The 20,141-nt window shown below is 57.1% G+C and overlaps 6 protein-coding genes across 6 annotated transcripts; 3 read left to right on the top strand and 3 right to left on the bottom strand.

Moving 5' to 3' along the window:
• Positions 1-821: 821 nt before the first annotated feature.
• On the top strand, positions 822-4,936 carry INS49_006105 (uncharacterized protein; the record flags this gene model as incomplete). The annotated part of the gene is made up of 4 exons (XM_043166880.1): positions 822-858; positions 951-1,040; positions 1,133-1,191; positions 1,250-4,936. The coding sequence occupies 4 exons, from the start codon at positions 822-824 to the stop codon at positions 4,934-4,936; spliced, it is 3,873 nt and encodes a 1,290-aa protein (XP_043028024.1).
• Positions 4,937-6,463: 1,527 nt separating this feature from the next.
• INS49_006104 (uncharacterized protein) lies at positions 6,464-8,780 on the bottom strand (the record flags this gene model as incomplete). The annotated part of the gene is made up of 4 exons (XM_043166879.1): positions 6,464-6,557; positions 6,614-7,410; positions 7,469-8,515; positions 8,664-8,780. 4 exons carry the CDS (start codon positions 8,778-8,780, stop codon positions 6,464-6,466), a joined length of 2,055 nt encoding a protein of 684 aa, XP_043028023.1.
• Positions 8,781-11,870: 3,090 nt separating this feature from the next.
• On the top strand, positions 11,871-13,270 carry INS49_006103 (uncharacterized protein; the record flags this gene model as incomplete). Its single annotated transcript, XM_043166878.1, has 3 exons — positions 11,871-12,147; positions 12,208-12,708; positions 12,777-13,270. The coding sequence occupies 3 exons, from the start codon at positions 11,871-11,873 to the stop codon at positions 13,268-13,270; spliced, it is 1,272 nt and encodes a 423-aa protein (XP_043028022.1).
• A 742-nt stretch (positions 13,271-14,012) lies between these two features.
• On the bottom strand, positions 14,013-15,773 carry INS49_006102 (uncharacterized protein; the record flags this gene model as incomplete). Its single annotated transcript, XM_043166877.1, has 4 exons — positions 14,013-14,283; positions 14,366-14,925; positions 15,005-15,643; positions 15,702-15,773. The coding sequence occupies 4 exons, from the start codon at positions 15,771-15,773 to the stop codon at positions 14,013-14,015; spliced, it is 1,542 nt and encodes a 513-aa protein (XP_043028021.1).
• A 415-nt stretch (positions 15,774-16,188) lies between these two features.
• Positions 16,189-16,944, top strand: INS49_006101 (uncharacterized protein; the record flags this gene model as incomplete). Its single annotated transcript, XM_043166876.1, has 2 exons — positions 16,189-16,366; positions 16,514-16,944. The coding sequence occupies 2 exons, from the start codon at positions 16,189-16,191 to the stop codon at positions 16,942-16,944; spliced, it is 609 nt and encodes a 202-aa protein (XP_043028020.1).
• A 745-nt stretch (positions 16,945-17,689) lies between these two features.
• Positions 17,690-19,981, bottom strand: INS49_006100 (uncharacterized protein; the record flags this gene model as incomplete). The annotated part of the gene is made up of 6 exons (XM_043166875.1): positions 17,690-17,743; positions 17,855-17,963; positions 18,033-18,153; positions 18,272-18,917; positions 18,987-19,737; positions 19,839-19,981. 6 exons carry the CDS (start codon positions 19,979-19,981, stop codon positions 17,690-17,692), a joined length of 1,824 nt encoding a protein of 607 aa, XP_043028019.1.
• Between the last annotated feature and the right edge of the window lie 160 nt (positions 19,982-20,141).

Raw genomic sequence — 20,141 nt, 5'->3', positions numbered from 1 at the left:
GGCTCTCCAGAATTTCACCGTTCGTTCCCCAGAATCCGAGCTCCAAAAGATGCCGGGAGCTCACGTCGGCCGCGGGCCAATGGAATGACGGAATATGCTCTTACCCACCAGCAGCTACACTGTGGATCTCTGGCTTTGCCCACCGGAACTACCAAACTGATTCTGAAGCCATTTGGACACACAATTGACTCGTCAGTGAGCTTCATTATCATAATCAGCAGCCACTGCCTCAACGCGACAATCTGACGGGCTTGGCTTGGCTTGTTGGCTGATATTATTACGGTGCGGGACCGTGCGGGACGGTCATGTCGGGCGCACGGGAGACGGAGCAAGAACTCACGTTGCCTGCCCGGCCCCCGGCTGCAGGTGCCCAGGTGCCCTGGTGCCCTGGTGCCCTGGTGCCCTGGTGCAGCTGCGCTCCAGTCTCGCAGTTGCAGGTCTGGGGGCGCACCCGCGTCTTGCCGGGAGGACGGGTTATCCTAGCGCAGAATTTTTTGAAAATCGTCGACGTATGTAGCGTAGAGAGCAAAGAGTATTGAGCTGTGGACTGCGGTTTCTTGTTCTTCTTTCTTATTCTTTTTTCGCCTCACATACCTTGTCTATTCCAGATATCCGTTCGATTATCTCGAATCGGCCCCATTTCTTTCCTCCTCAAGTCAGAAGGGGCGCATTTGTATTTCCCATCCCTCCCAGATTCCCATCCCCAGTCCGTTCTTTTCGGGCCGGCGCATTCTGGAAGTCAACCCCCTTCGCTGTACATAGGGAAACCTCGACGACCCTTCCGATCCTGTCTCGGCCCGGACCCTCGAACCATATCCAAAATGGCTGAAGCGACCAAGGATGCGGCTGCTGTGGCTGGTACGCTCTCCTCTAAACACGCCCCCACCCTCTTCGGAGGTGTCCCTACCTTGCTTTGCTCGCGTGAGTACTGATAGAGCTCGTGACTCTAGAGAATGCTGCGCCAGAGACCCCAAACTCCGAAGTGAACGGCGCTGCTCCGGCACCGGTTGTGGACGATGGGGTGGAGCCGAACCCCGAAGGTACGTCCGGTTCTCAACACGAAGGCCCGTGACATCGGGCTGGCCGGCCAAGCCATTGGGTGCGTGAGGATTGCTGTGCTAATGGCCCATAGACGCTATGTTTCTACTGAACATTGTCCTACCCCAAGCGCCGGGCAAGGTCAACATCATGGTTAGCAAGGCTGTGTCAAGAAGATGGTGTTCCGAGGCGCTGAATCTCTGTCCAATAGGTCTCTCCCCATGAGCAAGTCCACGAAGTCCGACAATCAATTATCGAGCTGCCAGCAGCTCTGCAGTACTCGTGCTTCCATCTCGAGCACAAGGGCGAGAGGATCAACGACTTCATAGCCATCAACGAGATCAATGGCATCGGCCCCGACGCTGAAATCCACCTAGTGGAGGACCCATACACTGAAAAAGAGGCGAGGATACATCTCATCAGGGTCCGCGAGCTCATCGGTGCGTCAGGCGACCGCACCGATACCATACAAGGCGTCCTTGCTGGAGCCTCGCTTTACGAAAAGGTTGCCACAGAAGCCGGAGACACGGCGGATAAGGCGGATCAAGAGCGGGCCGCGGTCGAGGAATACAACTTTGATGTCGTTCCTCCCGTGTCGTCCTTGCTGCCAGCAGAGCAGGATCCTGCACCCAAGACCGTGAAGGCTATTCAGCTGTCGCCCTGGAACCCGCCTCCCGTGCATCTGCGCCAAAGGGGACATCTGCTGTACCTGATTGTGACAACCAACGAGGGTGAACAGTTCCAAATCACGGCGCATGTCGGAGGTTTCTTCGTCAACAAGTCCTCGAATGCCAAGTTTGACCCGTCGCCCCGGTTAGCGCCAAAGGGTGCATCTGCACACTCTCTTCTGAGCCTCATTGGCGAGATTTCCCTGTCGTTTGCCGCCTCGTTTGCCCAGCTACAGGAGTACAACAACTGCCGAGAACCCCTGGCAACCTTCCAGATCACAAATGCCATCCCCTCGGCACCATGGGTGGTACCTTCGTCAACGTCGCCACTCTGCGCTCACCAACCCGATATCACGAGGACACAGGAATCGTACCTCATCGCTGGCGTGGAGAACACAGACACCCTGCGAGACTGGAATGAGGAGTTTCAGTCTGCCAAGGAGTTGCCCAAGGAAAACGTCCAGGACCGTGTTTTCAGGGAGCGTTTGCTGGCGAAACTCTATGCCGACTACAACGATGCTGCGGCGAGGGGAGCTGTTCAGGTGGCTCGTGGCGAGGTTGCGCCTCTAAACCCTACCGAGGCGCGAGATGCTCAGATTTATGTATACAACAACGTATTCTTCTCCTTTGGCGCGGACGGAGTCGGCACTTTCACCTCCGAGGGTGGCGACGAGGCAGCGCGTGTTGCAACTGGCAAGGATGTGGCCGGTGTCAAGGTCGTGAACCAGCTGGATATTGAGGGCCTCTACACCCCTGGTACTGTGGTCGTGGACTACCTGGGCAAGCGGATAGTCGGACAAAGCATCGTTCCGGGTATCTTCAAGCAGCGGGAGCCTGGTGAGAACCAGATCGACTATGGTGCCGTCGATGGCAAGGATGTCGTGGCTGCAAACGAGAAGTTCACTTCTGTCTTCGAGAAGCTTTCTCAGGCCATGAAGGTCAAGAAGCACGCTGTCTGGGATAAGGATGGCAAGCGATTTGACCTGGAGGCCAGTGTCGAAACAAAGGGTCTCCTTGGAACTGACGGCCGGAAGTACGTGCTGGACCTTTACCGGATCACCCCGTTGGACATCGCATGGTTGGAGGAGACCGCTGCTGAGGAGGAGACCAACCCGTACCCGCACCGCATGACTGTCCTCCGAGGAGAGCTCGTCGAGCTTGTCCACAGGCACAAGATGCGTGAGTGGGTGAATGCTGAGATCGCAAAGCGTGCCGATGCCAAGAAGGATGCGAAGGCCTTGGAGGAATCCACTGGAGAGAAGCCCGCGACCGAGGCTTCCGAGGACAAGAAGGATGAGAAGACTGAAGAGAAGACGGTGGAGAAGGCCGAGAAGGCCGAGGAGGCCACTCCAAGCCAGGACCAGGATGACCGAATTGATGTCAACAACTTCAAGTTCGCTCTCAACCCTGATGTTTTCAGCGGGCAAGAGGCCCAAACCGATGCCGAGAAGGAAGAGCTGGCGGCCGACGAGCAAGACGTGCGATCAGCCTGTGCCTACCTCCGAGACACGGCGATCCCTGAACTGCTGAACGACCTGAAGGAATCGGATATCAGCTTCCCCATGGACGGCACGTCACTGCGAAACTTGCTTCACAAGCGCGGTATCAACATGCGATACCTCGGCAAGGTCGCGTCTCAGAGCGAGGGATCACGGCTGCAGTGCCTCCGTGACGTGTGCGTCCGAGACATGATTGTGAGGTCTTTCAAGCACGTCGCCGCGAAGTACCTCAGATATCTGCCACTGCCCCTGACCTCCACCTGCATTGCGCATCTTCTCAACTGCTTCCTCGGCGTTGGGCTGAACGCCAAGCCATCTGCCGACATCGACCAGTCCCTGCGAGCTCTCTACAGCGACGCAGACCTCTCATTCGAGACTGTCACCCCTGAGAGCCTGAGGAAGGCTGTCGAGCTAGAGACGTCTCAACGGTTCAGATTCCAGCTGGACCCTGAGTGGCACGCTCAGCTCAGCCCAGTACAGGTGTTGCGCGAGATCTGCTTGAAGCTCGGTCTCCAAGTGCAGTCTAAGGAGTATGCCTTCACACCGGCGTCAGCACCAGAACCCGTCGCTGCTGAAGCCCCAGCCGTGAACGGCAACGGCGAGAACAAGAAGAAGAAGAAGAAGGCCCGTGAGGGCTCCCCAGCCTCCATCGCCTCGACCACGGTGCCCCACACATTCGCCGCCGACGATATCGTCAACGTTGTGCCCATTGTCAAGGACTCTTCACCACGCAGCTCTCTGGCTGAGGAAGCTCTGGAGGCAGGACGAATCTCCATAGCGCAGAACCAGAGGAAGCTGGGACAAGAGCTCCTGCTGGAGTCACTGTCGCTGCATGAGCAGATCCACGGCATATTGCACCCAGAGGTAGCACGCGTCTACCATCAACTCTCCATGCTCTACTTCCAGCTGGACGAGAAGGAGGCCGCTGTCGAGCTTGCCCGCAAGGCAATTATGGTTGCGGAAAGGACCGTCGGTATTGACGCGCAGGAGACCCTTCTCGATTACCTCAACCTCAGCCTGTTCCTGCACCAGCTGGGCGACAGCCGTAGTGCCCTCGAGTACGCCAAGCACGCGCTCCAGCTGTGGAAGATCATCTACGGGCCCGACCACCCTGACACCATCACGACCATCAACAACGCGGCCGTGATGCTACAGCACCTCAAGGCGTACCACGAGTCGCGCCGCTGGTTCGAGGAGTCGCTGCGCATCTGCGACAAGGTCTTTGGCAAGCAGTCCATCAACAGCGCCACGCTCCTGTTCCAGCTGGCGCAGGCCCTTGCTCTGGACCAGGACTCCAAGGGTGCCGTCAACCGCATGCGCGAGAGCTACAACATCTTCCTACAGGAGCTGGGCCCGGAGGACAAGAACACCAAGGAGGCCGAGAGCTGGCTGGAGCAGCTGACGCAGAACGCCGTATCCATCGCCAAGCACGAGAAGGACGTCCAGGCACGCCGCCTCCGCGCCGGCATCCGCTTCACGCCGCGCAACCTGTCCTCGGGCGTCCGCTCGGGCGTCGCGGGCGGCGCCGCCTCCTCTTCGGCCGCCGGCGTGGCCAACCACGAGGTCCAGGGCAAGCCATCCCTGGATGCTCGCAACATCGACGAGCTTATCAAGTTCATCGAGGGCGGCGCGGACAAGAAGTCCAAGTCTAGCGGTGGCAAGAAGACCGCCGGCCCCAGCAAGAACCCCAAGAGCCGCCGCGGCGGATCCCAGGTCCCCACCACGGCTTAAGTAGTTGAGGGCGACGGGCTCGCGGCACGGTAACATGAGCGGCGGCACGTGCGCGTCGAGGCCGAGTTTGCTCGGCGCGGCATGGAAATGCAAAATTGGTGGCCGTCTGAAAGGAAGCATGTGTCAGACTCGACGAGGCGAAGAAGAAAAAGAAAATACAAACACCCGATGCAAAACCAAGGCAAGCAGCGATGGCGCGTGTTTTTGTCGGCATGGTGCTTCATTTTCCTGTTTCCCACCTTGAATACTCATTACATGGGGCGGCGTTTTCTCTACTCAGATCTTGATCGTCTGCATACTTGGGCACTGTCAAATGTATCAAAACACATGTACAAAATCAAATAAACAGCAAAGAAAGGGGCGGCGGCGGAGGGTCTTCTTTCTCTTCCAGCGCGGAGACGGGCGACGGGAGTACAAGTTTCCATCATGTACTGGATAGCGCACAAAGCCCTCTCTACACATAGCAAGCACGCAGTAGCCCAAAGCCGGCGCAGGGACGAGGCAAATGTGAGAATAGACATCTTCACTCCATTGATCTCGATTTTGAATTGTTGAGTGCTGAGATGCGATATGACCCATTGCTTGGAATTCGTGAGCAAGACGGGAATTGCGTAAGATAGTGCCATCAATGTCATTCCAACTACCGCTTCGCTGACCTGGTTGATGATGCCTGGATGTCGAAGCCCAAACGTCATCCTCCTTTTCTACCCCGACTAAGCATAATGCGTAAAGCGTAAAGCATACATCGTGATCATACATAACTGGAGCTGAGTAAGCCCCAACTCTCTCCCCCCCCCCCCTAGTGAAAGCAGAAAAAGCAGTAGCAAAGATATCATCAAATCATGACTATTCGGGTCGTATGGCCACAATCGTACCACCAGTGAAAGAACGCCCTAACTCCTTTTGACTGAGTAATCGCTCCGGTAACCAAATTGCAACTTAACCCATTTCAAAATCCAAAGAATGGTATAATATAGTAGTACAGTGGCGTCGCAGCTCCACGGCGTGGGAGTTGCGGCCCAAGTAAAGGGAAGCGAGGTAAGTCAGGCGACTTGCTCCCGTGTCGAACCTTCACCAGACCCGGCAGATGGATTGTTCAATGCTGGACTAAGAGCAAGTAAGTAGGGCCTGCGTCCTGTCCACGGGACTGTGGCTCGACTGTATGTTAAGGTCTCTTGCCGGGACTGAAATGGGATGAGATGTTCAGAGCGCCAGTTTCAATCCAAGCCGTAGCTTGGACGTTCTGTGATCTAGACCTTCGACCTAGTGAAAAGGCTCCCATTGCCAGGCATGACGGACATCTGGGTTGTGTTATGCTACGTCTGCGCATTCCCGGTCCTGTGTAGTGCATCATGCGTACGGTGTTCGCCCATTGTAAAGATTCACCTCTTTTGAGTTATCAGGATGTGAGTCTCGTTCCATTTGTCGGTGATGCGTTCCAAGAAGTCGGGTGGAAATTCTTCCTAGTCGGAAACATCGATACCGGCAGGCCTGGGTCGAGGCATTATGATCGACATCGGAGTTTGCCTATGCCTTGCTTCCATTGGTGGATTCAAACGAATTGCCCTTGGACATGGAAGCATTCAGCGACTCGTGGTAAGAGCTGATACTTTGAAATCCTCTGCACGATTGATTAGCATTTCCGCTGCGGGCAGAACTCGGCGCGACCGCACTTACTTGGTCAAATCGATGCCCTCTTCTTCATCCTCCGGCTCTTCAGGTTTGATTGGCTCGTGAGTTGCTGAGCGGCCGTTCTGGGTGGGACTACCAGTGGGAGACTTGGCAATGCGTGGGGGGCTACTACTCTGCTGGATTGGTCCTGGGTTCTTGGAGGGGCTGATATCCGCTAAAGGCTTGATCGGGGTGCTGCCGTACTCGGCAAACTTCCAGAAGGGAGCCGGGGAGCTCATGGGCATGTGTTGGCTCGGGCGCTGAGCCGTGCTCGGAGGCGCGAGTCTGGGGTGAATCTTGAGCGGAGCTGGGGTCACCAGGGATGAGCCGTCCTCTGGAAGATACGAGGACGTTAGGAGAGGTGACCGCGGAGCGGTCTCATTCAGCGCAGTCGAGGCTCCAGCACTTGACTGTCGGTGTCTTGGGAGAGGACTGCCGTCTACGATATCCGCTGTATCATCAGACTGAAGACGGCGAGTGCTGCGCTCGGGTGTCGTGTGCGAGATACGCAAAGCCGATCGAGGTTGCGGTGATCCGGAGGGTGAGACCTTGCGCTTGCGAAGGGGACTGGGCTCCTTGGCTGCCATTTCTCGCGGACCCTGGGTGATGTAGTTCAGCCCACTGGGCGATGATGGGTTTGAAGAGCCACGATGACCACCACGGCCACCCTTCCAGGCGTTCTTCACCATCTCATCACGGCACTCGGCTGTGATCTGCCACTTCATTCCCTTCCCCGGTTCATCAGTAGACCTGGCAACCTTCTCGAATGCCTTGTTGAGCGAAAGATTGTGACGGATCGAGTTCTAAATAGTGTTAGTAAAGAAGTTCCGTCAGACGCTAGGTGGGGTACTAGGTACTAACCTGCCAGCCAGCAGGCTGCTGATGCCGATAGTACGCATAGTTCGACATGATGTACGTATAGATGCCGTTCAGGTTGAGTTTCTCGTCCTGGGTGCTCATGATCGCCTGGGTGATCATCTGCGCATAGCTGTACTGAGGCTTGATGCCTTTATTATCCTCGAGACTTAGGTCCATGTCGTTGGTACTCAAAATCATGTTCCCGGTAGCGTTGCCCCTGATAAGCGGCGAAGCCTTGGGCACAGTCTGGTTCCTGCTCCGTACAGACGGTGGCGTCCCGGGGCGCTTGTAGTCAGGCGGGGCCGGCGCAATAGCCTGTTGTCCTCGCCCTTGCCGGGCTTGGTAGATGCTATGCGAGGAACTAGGCCTGTGTGCGGCAGAGCTTGGTGGATTTACACGAGCGTCGTCTGTCTTGGTGGGAAGATCACGCTCAGACAAACCAGCGCGCTCAAGGTACTGTGCAGATATTCTGAGGGGCTCTTGTTCCGGTAAAACCATCATCATCTCGATTGTCGCGATTTCGAGGACGTCACCACTGCTCAATGCCTGGGCCTCGTCGACAGGCAGGGGGACACCATTGATTCTGACCCCATTCCTGCCCTTGACGTGTAGTACCCACCGACCGGAGCCCCCACTGTAGCTGGCGCTAAAGAAGATGCTCGCATGCCGGCGTGAAATCATTTTGCTTGGTCCCAGGTCAACGTGAATGAATTCCTCGTCGTTATCTGGGTCGACGGGCTGCGGAGGATCAGAGGAGCGGCCGATATTGATGGTCGTCTTCTTGACATAGAACGTCCAACCAAGCCCGACGATCTTGGCGTAGGCGTTGATACCGTCCTCCCCGGTGAGGCGGGAGTTGGAGTGGTCCTTGCTGGCTTGAATGGCGACGTTCGCGGGAGCTTTCAGGTACTCGGCGACCTTGTCGACGACAAAATCGAAAGGCTTCGCATTCTGAATGGAGTCGTCGGCAACAAGACTGGAGTCAGCAGCCAGACTAGAGTCGGGTTCCTCGTCGGGATTATCCTTAGGCGAAGGGGAGGTTTCCTCGGTCTAGAAATTGGGAAGCAAGCGCGTCAGTAGGCAGCGATTAACGACAAGGCATGGCGGAGCAGAGTGCGGCACGGAAGGGCGCGACCTGACAAACGTCAGGTCGAGGCCGAACAGACAGGTAGTCAGGCAGGCGGACGGGCAGACGAACCTTCTTTCTGCGCTTAGCAGGACGCGAGGGAGAAGAATCGTCGGGGCGATCGGAAGCCAGCTCTTTGCGCGTCGAGTCGCGCCTTGCGCGCTGAGTGCGCTTTGAAGGGCTAGGCATGATGACGACGGGCTGCAGGTGCCGGAAGACTCGAGATGCAGAGGGCGACCATGCAGGACGAGCAGAGATGGTTCAGACGAGGCTCGACGAGACGCGAGCGAAAGTAAATAAAAAAAAGGAACAAGGGATGTGATGTGTGAGTGGGGGCAGGGAGGCAGGGAGTGGAGGGCGCCGTGTGGGTATGGAGTCTAATGGACCCGTCGACGGACAAGGTGCACGCGGCGCGCTACTTGGGCGTTGAAGGTGGCCCGACTTAAAGTGGTTGCAGTAGCCGGGCGATTCACCAGACGGGCAGGCACGACTTAACAACTAGCTGCTGCAGGTGACGGTGGCGGGCGGATGGCCAATGACTCTGATTTTCGTGTGCGCGCCGTGATGGAATGTGAACGGGCGGGCGCAAACACCAAAGTCAATAGATCAAGCGGGCCGCTTGCGCTTTGTATGCTTGTGCTCGGGACAAGATTGGTCTGGGGGCTGATTGATAGAGACATCCGAGTCGGCTCGAGTACGGAGTGGATGGGAGACGGACGGCAAAGACCAGGGAGAAAGGGAGAGAGGGATGCGACGATGGTGATGGGTGGTGGTGGTGGAGGATGGTGATGATGGCGATGATTTGATAAAAATAGCGTGCAGTGGTAGATAAACGGGCAGGTGAGGGAGGCTGGTGTCCCGTTGTTTTGATCTAGTGTAGTGCCGGAACAGGCAAGCAGCAAGGCAGGCATTAATGTGAGGGCGGCTGAGTGAAGGTCTGAGGTCATGATGCAAACTCCAAGGAAGGGTCCTCCCACCCCCCGTCCGTCGCGCCCTCAATCGCGTAACTACCCAGCCAGACTAATTGTTAGACTACTATGCCTACAGTACCTGAGTACACAATGCGCCTGCCCTTGGTTTAAATTGGATCACGCTGTGGGGCCTCGATGGGGCCCTACTGGGACCGGTGGATACCTAGGTACTGTGTGGTTGGTGTCAGGGTTGGGGTTGGGGTCCGTCCAGTATCTATCTGCTCAGTCAGCAGGCAACTCCCTCCCTTCGTCCCAACAGGTCGATCATGTCTTTGCACACCCACCACACAGACACAGACTGCAGACTGCTAGCCTAAACTCTTCCACGCCGTGTCTTTCAGGTCCAGCGTCATTGATCTCTCAGACTATTTCCCCCTTATTGCTAGTCAGCCCGTGGGATGCCTACGAGATCATCTGCAACAGCAACGATTGCCGAGTCTACTAGGACAGGCCAGCTACTTGTGAGGCGAGAGAAAGGCCGGCCGGCAGCAGATGGGGCAGAGCGACAAGCAGGACAGCTAGATGGGAAGCCGTCTTGAAAGCCCGGGGCCAACGTGATTGGGCACTCGGTCTTGTCGTGCAGTTCTCATGGCCTAGACCTCGAGTCAACTGGGACAAAGCAAAAAAGGCGCCGCTCGCATTCCCCGCGCGAGACCGCTCCATCCCACTTCGGCATGCACGTCCAGTTCTCCCGCCGTCTCCCGGCCCGGCTCCAGCGCGGGATAGGTCCTCTCCTCGGTTATGCAGGCCAGGCCAGGCCAGCAGGTGACTCCAAGCCCAGGGGCTGCGACAGCAATGTCGAGGCACGATGCTGAGTGGGCATCACCGGCCGGCCCATGACATCTCTCGGGCGCCCACTGGCTACGTACGCTGCAGATGCGTGGGCGCCACCCGCCCAACTGCCCGTTGCGGTTGCAGAATCTGCTGCCAGATGTGCGGATGCACGAGTTATAAGGCCGTCTGTCTCTTGCCCATCCTCCGTCCTCATTCGTGCGAGCCCGTGTCCCCCCTCGCGTGCAGCATGCACGATGCAATCCTTCTTATATGTCAGTCTGGTTCTGGCGAACGACCATGAGTCTCTGTCGTCCTTTTGCATCCCCCCTGCTTTTATTGTGGATACTCCTCACAGCTTGCTATCTTAACTGGTCTTCCCTTGCAGCTTGTGCACTGCGAGGTCTGTTGCTTCCCGTTGGCAAGTGTTGATGGGGGCATAGCACAAGTCCCGGCGCCTTGGTTCCCCCACGGGCTATGTGCGACAGACGGGCTTTGGTCACCTGATGGCATGGCCATATGGGCCGGTGCCTTCGTGAATAAGAATCAGACACCAAATCTCGACAAGGAATGTGGTCCATGGCAGTCTGCCACGAGGAGAGGAGGGCAAGCTCGCCCGTGGGGGCTGCTGCAATACACAGCACCTATTTGTCCACCACACCACCAGACTTCCACTTGGCTGCTGCGTCGCGAGGGGGTTACATCCACTCACCTTGCCTGGCGAGGGGCGCCAGATGCTGCAGCCGGGAATGGGCAAGTGTGCGGGCCCCCGGACGGTTGCAAGGAGGACGTCCACAAGGGAGTGTCTCGTGAATTAATGGGTGCGGGCTGCCGTTGGGGCGGATGCGGAAACCGTGTGCGCTCTTACTCACCTCGGCGTCCTACAACCACCACGTCACATCCCGTCACGATCTATGGGCCTAATTCCACGCACCCATCCACCCAATGCCCTGACGAGCCATGGTGGGTTACCTGCTACTCATCTACGTCTCTCCGGCGATCCTTGTTTGCTTTGCTTTCTATGGATGCAATGTGTCGTCTCCGCGCTGATTGACCTCCTCAAACCCTTGGTGTTATTCCAGGTCCTGTCATTGCTCCGGCATTTGCCGCAAGAATGCACACTGCAGTAGTACCACTGATTGCTGAAGGCTCCATATATCTATTTGCATAGCAGCTCAAGGGGTGAGTGCCTGTAGTAATGGTATAATGCTCCGGACCGTTGGCCGATGTACTCACTGGTTCAACTCTCAGTCCCCCTTCATACACAATCTGCTCATTACCTGGAGTCACACTCGTGCTTTTTGCCTCGACACCTGTCATTCACGATCTTCCCCTGGTTCACAGCATGCGTTCAGTCAAGCCTCCTGTCATACACCATCTTCAAGGGGCGAGTCAGACGTCGCCAACTATATCGATTGTAAAGGCGCCGGCCGATGTGCTTTCAAACACCAGACTCGGACCATGCATTCAAGACGTCACTGTTGGAAATTCGCCAGGAAACGAGATCAGATCCATGACCTCAATAATTCCCACAAGCATGACTTCCAGCACCGGCCTGCCCGTGGTGGTAAGAAGCCAAGGCCATTATCTCCAGCTTCGTGATGGGCGCCAGGTCCTTGACGCCTGCGGCGGAGCAGGCGTTACGTGTATAGGGCACGGGAATCTGGAAGTCCTCTCGGCAATGAACGAAGAAGCCAGCAATCTTACATACATTCCATGGGCCTTCTTCGACAACCAGAGCACCATTGACCTACAAGATCGGCTGATTCAAAGCAGCGGACGCAAAATGACAAAGGTTTACCTTCAATCCTCTGGTACGTGGCAGCTCTTCTAGCCATTTCACAGGATCAGAATTAACACTGGTTTCCTGCCAGGCTCCGAGGCCGTTGAGGCAGCCATGAAACTAGCCCGCGAGTACTTCGTGTGGAAAGGTGAGCCCCAGCGCGTCTCATTCATCGCCCGCGAGGACTCGTACCACGGAATCACCATCGGCTCCCTCTCCGTCTCGGGCCACCGGGCAAGACGAGCCAACTTTGAAGACATTCTCCTCCCGAATGTCTACCGCATCCCGGCTTGCAACACTTACCGACAAAAGCTCCCCGCGGAGCCAGACGCAGCCTTCGTCGCCCGCAAGGCCGCCGAGCTCGAGGAGACCTTCCAAGCCGCCGGCCCTAACACCATCGCGGCCTTTATCGCCGAGCCTGTCGTGGGCGCTGCGCTCGGGTGCGTGCCGGCGCCACCTGGTTACTTCAAAGCCATGAAGGCGATATGCGAGCAGCACGGGGCGCTCCTCGTACTCGACGAGGTTATGTCGGGATGGGCCGCACGGGCACCCTCCATGCGTGGGAGCATGAGGGTGTCGTCCCGGACATACAGTGCGTTGGCAAGGGCCTCGCGGGCGGGTACCAGGCATGCTCAGCGGTGCTGGCGGGCGCGCGCGTAGTCGACGCTATGCACGACGCCGGGGCCGTCTTCACGCACGGCCACACGTTTGGTAACCACGCCGTGGTCTCTGCCGCTGCGCTCGCCGTGCAGGGCATAATTGGGCGGCAGGGCCTCGTGGCCAACGCTCGGGACCAGGGTTGTTATCTCGGGGCAGCGCTGCGGCGTCGGCTCGGAAGCCACCCGCACGTCGGCGACATTCGAGGCAGAGGGCTGTTCTGGGGTGTTGAATTTGTGCGGGACATGGCAACCAAGGAGCCGTTTGACCCTGCGCTGGTGGTCGCGAAGCTGGTGCACGAGAAGGCGATGGCGGGAGGACGAAGCGGCGGGCCTATGATGATCTACCACGGCCAGGGCTGCGCTGGCAATAAGAGTGGTGACCATGTCATGATCATGCCGGCGTATAATGTTGATGCGCGGTTGGTCGACGTGATTGTCGAGAGGCTTGGAGATGCCGTGGATGCCGTGTTTGAGGAGCTTGCGAAAAGGGAGTAATTTTGGTTAGGTGGATCATGGTATGTGTAGTGTCCTCCTTGGGCTTTGATGGCATATCTTGAAATCAAACGCGGTCTTTCAACCCTTTTCTAGTCTGATTACAGCTCGTGCTGGGCTGTATGCCACTGTTGGAACTGCCAAAAACAGAAAAGAAAAAAATGGAGCCCTTGAACTACAAGCTATCCTACTCACACAGTCATTATACTTTTTTTCTTGCCTCACTCTGGGCCAGACAAGGCTTCAGGTTGCGATATTCACTTGATTGTCTCACCAAGACTAGCCGAAGATTCGATATGCAGTCTACCTCGCAACGTTAACCGTGTCCAACAGAGTTTATCCAAGTCTAGACGATCTCAAAATGGAGGACAGACGTTGGCGCGTCGGGTATTGACGGGCTCCTTTGGTCGTGTTGCATGCATGCTGGAAACCGGGACTTCTGTAGTGCACCCTATGTGGACCTTGCTACAACTCGACTTGTGTTACCACACCATACCTGTCAGAATTTCTCCTGCATGTAGCCTTGGCTGATCTACGCCTTGAGCATGCAACGGGCGTGATGTACACTCTCACAGGTGCATGAGATACGACACCCCGCGCTTCGTCCTGTGGCTCGTACTCGTATCATCCCAGGGCCGCGATCCAGGTGAGGGTCTCCGGCTCGGTGATGCACCGAGAGTGGGAGGTACAGCCGATCCCTCAAGACCGCCTCGGCCATTCCTGGCGAGACCCAGGCTCTACGAGATCAATCGTCCTCCCCGCTGTCGCTCCCGCTCGACCACCCCTCGTGGTACTCGTCCGCCATCTCGGCGAGCTCGTTGCTCAGCGTCTCCCTGTCCTCGACGCCAATGAGCCGCGTCACGGTCGACCGGAGCGACTTGAGCCGGCCGGAGAGCGCGGCGTCCGTGGACAGCGACGTCGTCACCGCCACGCTGCCCTTGAGCTCCTCGCCCTTCCCGTCCCTGAAGATGTGCGGGAAGCTGTCCGGGAGCGGGTAGCTCAGCGTTGACCGGTATCTGTGTTTGGGGTAAGGTCAGTTTCCACCCCCTTGGTTTGTGTGCCATGGAAGGAAGGTGTGAGGGGAGGCGGGGTACGAACCTTCTGCTGATGGCTTCACGCTGCCCTCGCCGACGTATCCTGTCGTCTTCCTCATCGCTGTCACCTTCCTCATCATCATCACCTGCGCGCTCTCCCCGGCTCGCCAGCACTTGGCTGAAAATCTTGGGGGCGCGGTGGTACCCGTTCTGCTGCTTTCGGCCATCTCCCAGATCATCCGCCGGGCGGAGGTCCAGATCAAGGCGCAGCCCATCCTTGGGCTCATCGCCCACTTCCTCACTGCGCGGCGTTTCGCTCGTCCCGGAGAAGCTCATCTGCAGGTTGGCGACCGTCTGCTTGCCGTGCAGGTTGAGCCTGTCGGTCATGTTGCCAAGCGAGTCCCTATTCAGATTGTCCTTCAGCCGAGAAGGAAGTGTGGCGGACTCGATAGCTGAGGATAGGAGTGCGGATGTGTGCCATGATGAGGATGTGTCTAGTGAGAGGACGTTGCGAAGCCGCGGGGAGAGCGAAGACGGGATGGCGATCGGGATGAGGAGCGAGGCTTGCTTGTAGATTTCCGTGAGCGACTTCGCCTTATTCACTAGTCGGAGAAGGCGCTTATCCTAAACGTGTGGGCGTCAGTAGGAAATGGCACGTTCCTCGAGGATTGCATGTCGTGATCATTGTACTTGCCCTGTTCACACCCTGGAATCCCTCCTGCAAGCCCCAGACCCAGATCGTAGTCTTGCCGTACTCATCCCTGAGCTTCTCAATATATCGCGACGCGAAACCACCCCAGGCGTCGTCCACGGTCGTCATGATCTGGATCCCCTGCATGTGGTCCGCCTCCTCGGCGAACGGCCTCAGGTCCCTGTCCACAAGGTCGTGCTCCTTGTCCAGGTTCGCAAACAGCTCCTCACCCGAATCCCACCTCTCGAAGGGCGCGATGCTCGAGTTCAGGTCGTACTCGTTCAGCTGGACGATGCTCCGGGGGTGGTAGAAGACACGATTGAAGTCGGACCAGTAGCGGACCGACTCGGTCGTGAGCTGGGGAGGCTCCAGACCCGCGTCCAGGGACTGCTGGTACGCGCTGGGCTCGATCGGCTCCGCCTTCTGCACAACGGGCTGGCCGCTCCACAGCGACGATGACTGTGCCGGGTCGTCGTCCTGGATGTCGTACAGGGCGTTGATCCGCTTCAGCGAGCCGAAGCCGCCCTTCAGGTCGTAGATGACGGTCCGCGGCATGAACGTCTCGGAGCCGTCTGCGCCGAGCCCGGGACGCCAATGCACGTCATGGTCTACGGCGGACTCTTCGTTCTCCCCGTACGTGAAATATGATTCCTGACCAAGAGTTAGCGACCTGAAAAGAAATGATCTTCGCTCATAAGTGATTCCAAACCTGGGCATTCCAGAAGTGCGTGGCCAGGTAGTTGCTCTGCTGGCCCAGCTGCAGGGTGATTATCTCATGCATTGTGTTTATCGACGACACTTTTCTGTACAGGAAGCAGCCGGTGATCCCCACTCATACTGGTCACGAACTCTGAGCCAGGTGAGGTCGTGACAAACTCAGAGTTATACAGCCCGGACCCTGTCCCGTTATGCAGCAGTTCACAGAATTATGCAGCCTCTTCCCGCCCAGACGGCGGACGGGATGACGCACATGGCAGGCAGGGGTAGCTCCATCTAATCAGATGTAAATGTGGAGGCCGAACCGCAGGGTCCAACTCCCAATCTCAAGATGGAGCATCCGATTCCCCTTTTTCCAACCGACCGTCACCCGTGTGAACTCGCTTACAGCATACCTGATAATTGATTCCCGCCACGACACTCGTTTGTTACACATCTAGCATTACACCATAATCCTTGGCACGCCCAGCAAACCGAAGATGGCACCGCCAACCCTGACGCAGATGTTCACAAAGGAGCTCCAGTCCTTCAAGTCCCCACCGCCAAAACAGACCGCGCCGGCCCCAAAGGTCGGCGACCCGGCGCCGGAGCATGAGAAACTGAAGCTCCCAGACAAGCCCACAATAGTCGTCTTCCTGCGGCACTGCGGCTGTCCATGTAAGCCAATCCATCCCATCCCGTCCATACATCCATTCACCCACGCACCCGTGCGCCCATATCCCGCCCATTGCATACCCCAACCGACAAGCCAGCCAGAACCAACTAACCCTCTCTAACACCACCCTCCCCCGCCCGCAACAACAGTCGCCGAGAAGACCTTCCGCAACCTGACCGCCTTCTCCATAAAGCACCACCCCCAGATCCACTGCATAGCAGTCTCCCACAGCGACGAGGCCGCCACGACCGACTGGGTCGAGCACGTCGGCGGCGCGTGGGAGACGGACGTCGTCGTCGACGAGGAGCGCGACATATACGCCGCCTGGGGGCTCGGCCTCTCCTCGTACTGGCACGCCATCGGGCCCTTCTCCATCTACAACGCCGTCCAGCTCGGCAAGACAGAGGGCATCTGGAACAGGACCACCGAGAGCGGCACCCGCTGGCAGATGTCCGGCGCCTTCGCCACGGACCGCAAGGGCGTCGTGCGCTGGGCCAGCGTCGCGCGCACCGCGAGCGAGGTGCCTGACTTTGACGCCGCGCTCAAGGCGCTGATCGAGGTGCCCACGGAGGCTTCGTGAGAGGGCAGGTGGCATGTGAGGTTACGTTTGGGCACGGCGAGCCTGGGCACTTCGGTGGGCACACTCCGTCTTCATGTGAATTAGATGTCTAAAAACGAACATATCTGCTTTGGCGTTTAGGGTTAGCAGCTAGGCGAGCGGCAGGCGACTTTGATTTCAGAGCATACCAGAGCATGGTTTCCACCAGCTGGGTTTTGACGTCCCTGCCGGATCCTACTCATATGAGAGGCACACATAGCACTTCGAGCAGCGAAACGAACGTCTTAGCGAGGCACGTATGCCTCTAAAATGTAGCTTTATTGCGCTGGTCCAATCTAGTCTATCATACATAGCCAGCAAAGCAGATTGTGCACCGGAGGAGCACCTGTTTTTCCTGGCGTGACCCTCGCAATTCTGCTCCCCCCCCCCCCTTTTTTTTTGCCGCTCTTGAGATATCTTCTACGTCTATTCCAAACAAGCCGACGAGATGACTCAAGGTGGCAGGGCACATTCCCCGCCCAGAATCCCCCGAACGGGCCGTATTTTGTTCCAATCTGCGGGCTTCCTCCTGGATATTTTTAGAAGAATGTGATCTTGGGTAGCTGTGGCGGCAAGGCTCCGGGTTGCAGCCAACACGGGCCTGCACAGGCCGGCGAGCCACCAGCTTTCTGTCAGTTTATTTTTTTCCTTTTCTTTGATGGTAGCCTTCCCTGCATGAGAAATATCAGTGCAACAAAGGGTGTCGAGATAGTTAGGGAATCAAAGTTCAACCAGCGCTGACCGTCGAAGTCTGTTGTCGTTTGGCTGAATCTATGGCTTCCTGGGGACCAGTTAGTGACGAGTGAGGACCGAAACTCGCAGGAGACTAGTCGTTCAGGGCCCGTCAACCCAGCTTTTTGCGGACATGGGCCACCCCGGCGTCACTACATACTTGAGTGGGCGCCTTTCGTTTGACTCCGTTCGGGGCTTGCGCCGACTTCTTCTTAGGTTTCAGTGGCTTGACCTCGCCGGGCTCAAAAACGTCGTCGGGGAGGTTGCAGCTACAACATTCATCAGTCAGCTCACACGAGAAGCGGTTCGAGTCCTTGTCTTGGTTCGGCTGGACGTACTTTCGGACGTGCTGTACGCTGATGCCACAGCAGTGTTGAAGCTCGCTTTCCCACTTGTCCCAGCCGTAAAGGATACCCTTGAAATCATTGACTTCGAAGGACAGATCGAGTTGTTTCGCTCCTGTTTTGTCAATCCGCCTGGTGTTAAGACACATACGCGTTTCGAAAAGGAGAAAGAAGTCGCAAGGCTATGTCACCGAGACTGTGATCGCAAGTCTGGACCGGGGGCTGTGACTCACCTTCACGCAGCTTGATGCCGATGTAGTGCGTCGAGGTGAAAACATCTTTCGGGCCATCCTGGTCATCTTCTTCTGCTTTGACTTCGGCGTCCTTGACTTCGGCACCGTCTCCGCCTTCTTCTTTCTTGATCTCGGTCGGTGACGTTGACTCGCCTTTTGCTACGTCATTACCTGACTCTGCCTTGACCTTGTCGTCAGCGCCATCACCGTCCTTCACGATGTAAGCAAAACTTCCGTCCAGAATGGCGTTCCACTCATCCATGCCATGAACGGTCCTGTGCTTGCGCTCATAGCCCTTGTTGAAGGGGCGCGCGAGCTCCACAGAAGCATGCCGCTCCAGGTTTTGGACAAGGAGACGGATCTTGGACTCCACGAAGCCACCCCAAATCTTGCTGTTCTCCTTGGTCGTGCTGGCTGCGTTGACCATGATGTAATACTTGTAATCCTGAGTGAAGAAAGTGTGTTTGACGAAGAGCGACTTCCACGGCAGTTTGCCAACCATGATTTGATCCACAACTTGGGCAAAGTCTTCCAGCTCCTTCTGTATGATCGTCTTGCTTGAGTGTGTGATGTTGAAGGTCGAGCACATGGACGGGTAGGCCGGGGTGATGATGGGCATGAGATGATAAGAGTCTCCCTTGTATACCTGTCCCAGTAGTCAGGCACGAGAGGCGCAATGGTCGGGGTTGTGAAGGAGCTGTTGGCTAGTCCATACCTGGGGATTCCACACTCGGACCTGCAGAGGGCCCTCCTCGACCTTCTTCAGCAAAACGGGTTGAGGCCACGGCCAGCGCTGCATGATGTGAAAGAACTTGTTGACCAAGACAGCGCCGTTTGCTTTCGGGTATAGCTGACAGACTCTGGCCACCAGCATCGCCCACGCCACGCCTCCAGGGAAGCCCATGATGTTGGCGTAGATGGCGCGCTTCTGCGCCCACAGCTTGATCGCCCGCAGTGCCAGTCGGAAAGAAGTCTTCTCGGGGACCAGCTTCAGTATGTCGTCCGTAACTCGTGTACCGTTGAGTGACCGCAGTTCAGCATCGTCGAGACCGCGCAGCAGGTTGTTGTCCAGCAAGTCCCAGGGCGTTGAGAGGGGTGGTATCTCTGTGACGGTAGCGATTCTAGAGAAGATTAGATCTATGCTGATGCCAGAGTACTCAAACTTGATGATGGGCACGAAAGCATCGGTAACGGCGGTCAGATCCTCGATGGACCCAGCGGGCGCCATCTCGTTGAGCAGGCCTGGGAAGTGTTTGAAGAAGTCCTCTCGGGTGACATATTTGGGTGCGACGACGAGGGTATCGATATCAGAGCCCGGACCGAAGACTCCCAGGCGATAACTTCCGTACGTGAAGACGCGGCCTCGTGCAGACTTCACTATGGCTGCATTCTCGGAGTGTCGCTCCTGCGCGACGCGTTGCACAAAGACGTCGGCGATGGACTGGATCGACTTGAGGACTACCTCCCTACAGCGGACATGTAGTGTTAGAGATGTCTGCGTGTGTTGTGCAAGGCCTTTCTGCACTTGTGGGTTGCTATGTTCGGCGTCGTGGCTGCCTGTGCCTACCTCTTCTGCGTCTCAGTCGCATGCTCGTAGGTGTTCTGCGCCTTGAGCTCTGCGAACAAGGCGTCGTTTGCGCGCTTCTCGGCCTCGGTCGGGAGGAGCGTCGAAATAGGCGGCGTCACGCCCCACTGGTTTTCGGCTGCCATGACGGCGTCGAGATGCTCGTGGAGAATGCGGTGTCTGGGCGACCGCGAAGTCGTTTGTCGGGTACACGTCTGGCGATGTCCCGTCCAGGCTTGCTGGTCATGGAAGTTCGATCTTGGGGGCTTTGGGAAGGTGAGACGGCTGAATACCTACCCAGGTACT

The sequence above is a fragment of the Diaporthe citri genome (assembly GCF_014595645.1).
Source record: "Diaporthe citri strain NFHF-8-4 chromosome Unknown scaffold_2, whole genome shotgun sequence".
Lineage (NCBI taxonomy): Eukaryota > Fungi > Ascomycota > Sordariomycetes > Diaporthales > Diaporthaceae > Diaporthe > Diaporthe citri.
The sequence above is the reverse complement of the archived record's forward strand: the minus strand, read 5'-3'. Positions and strand labels throughout refer to the sequence as shown.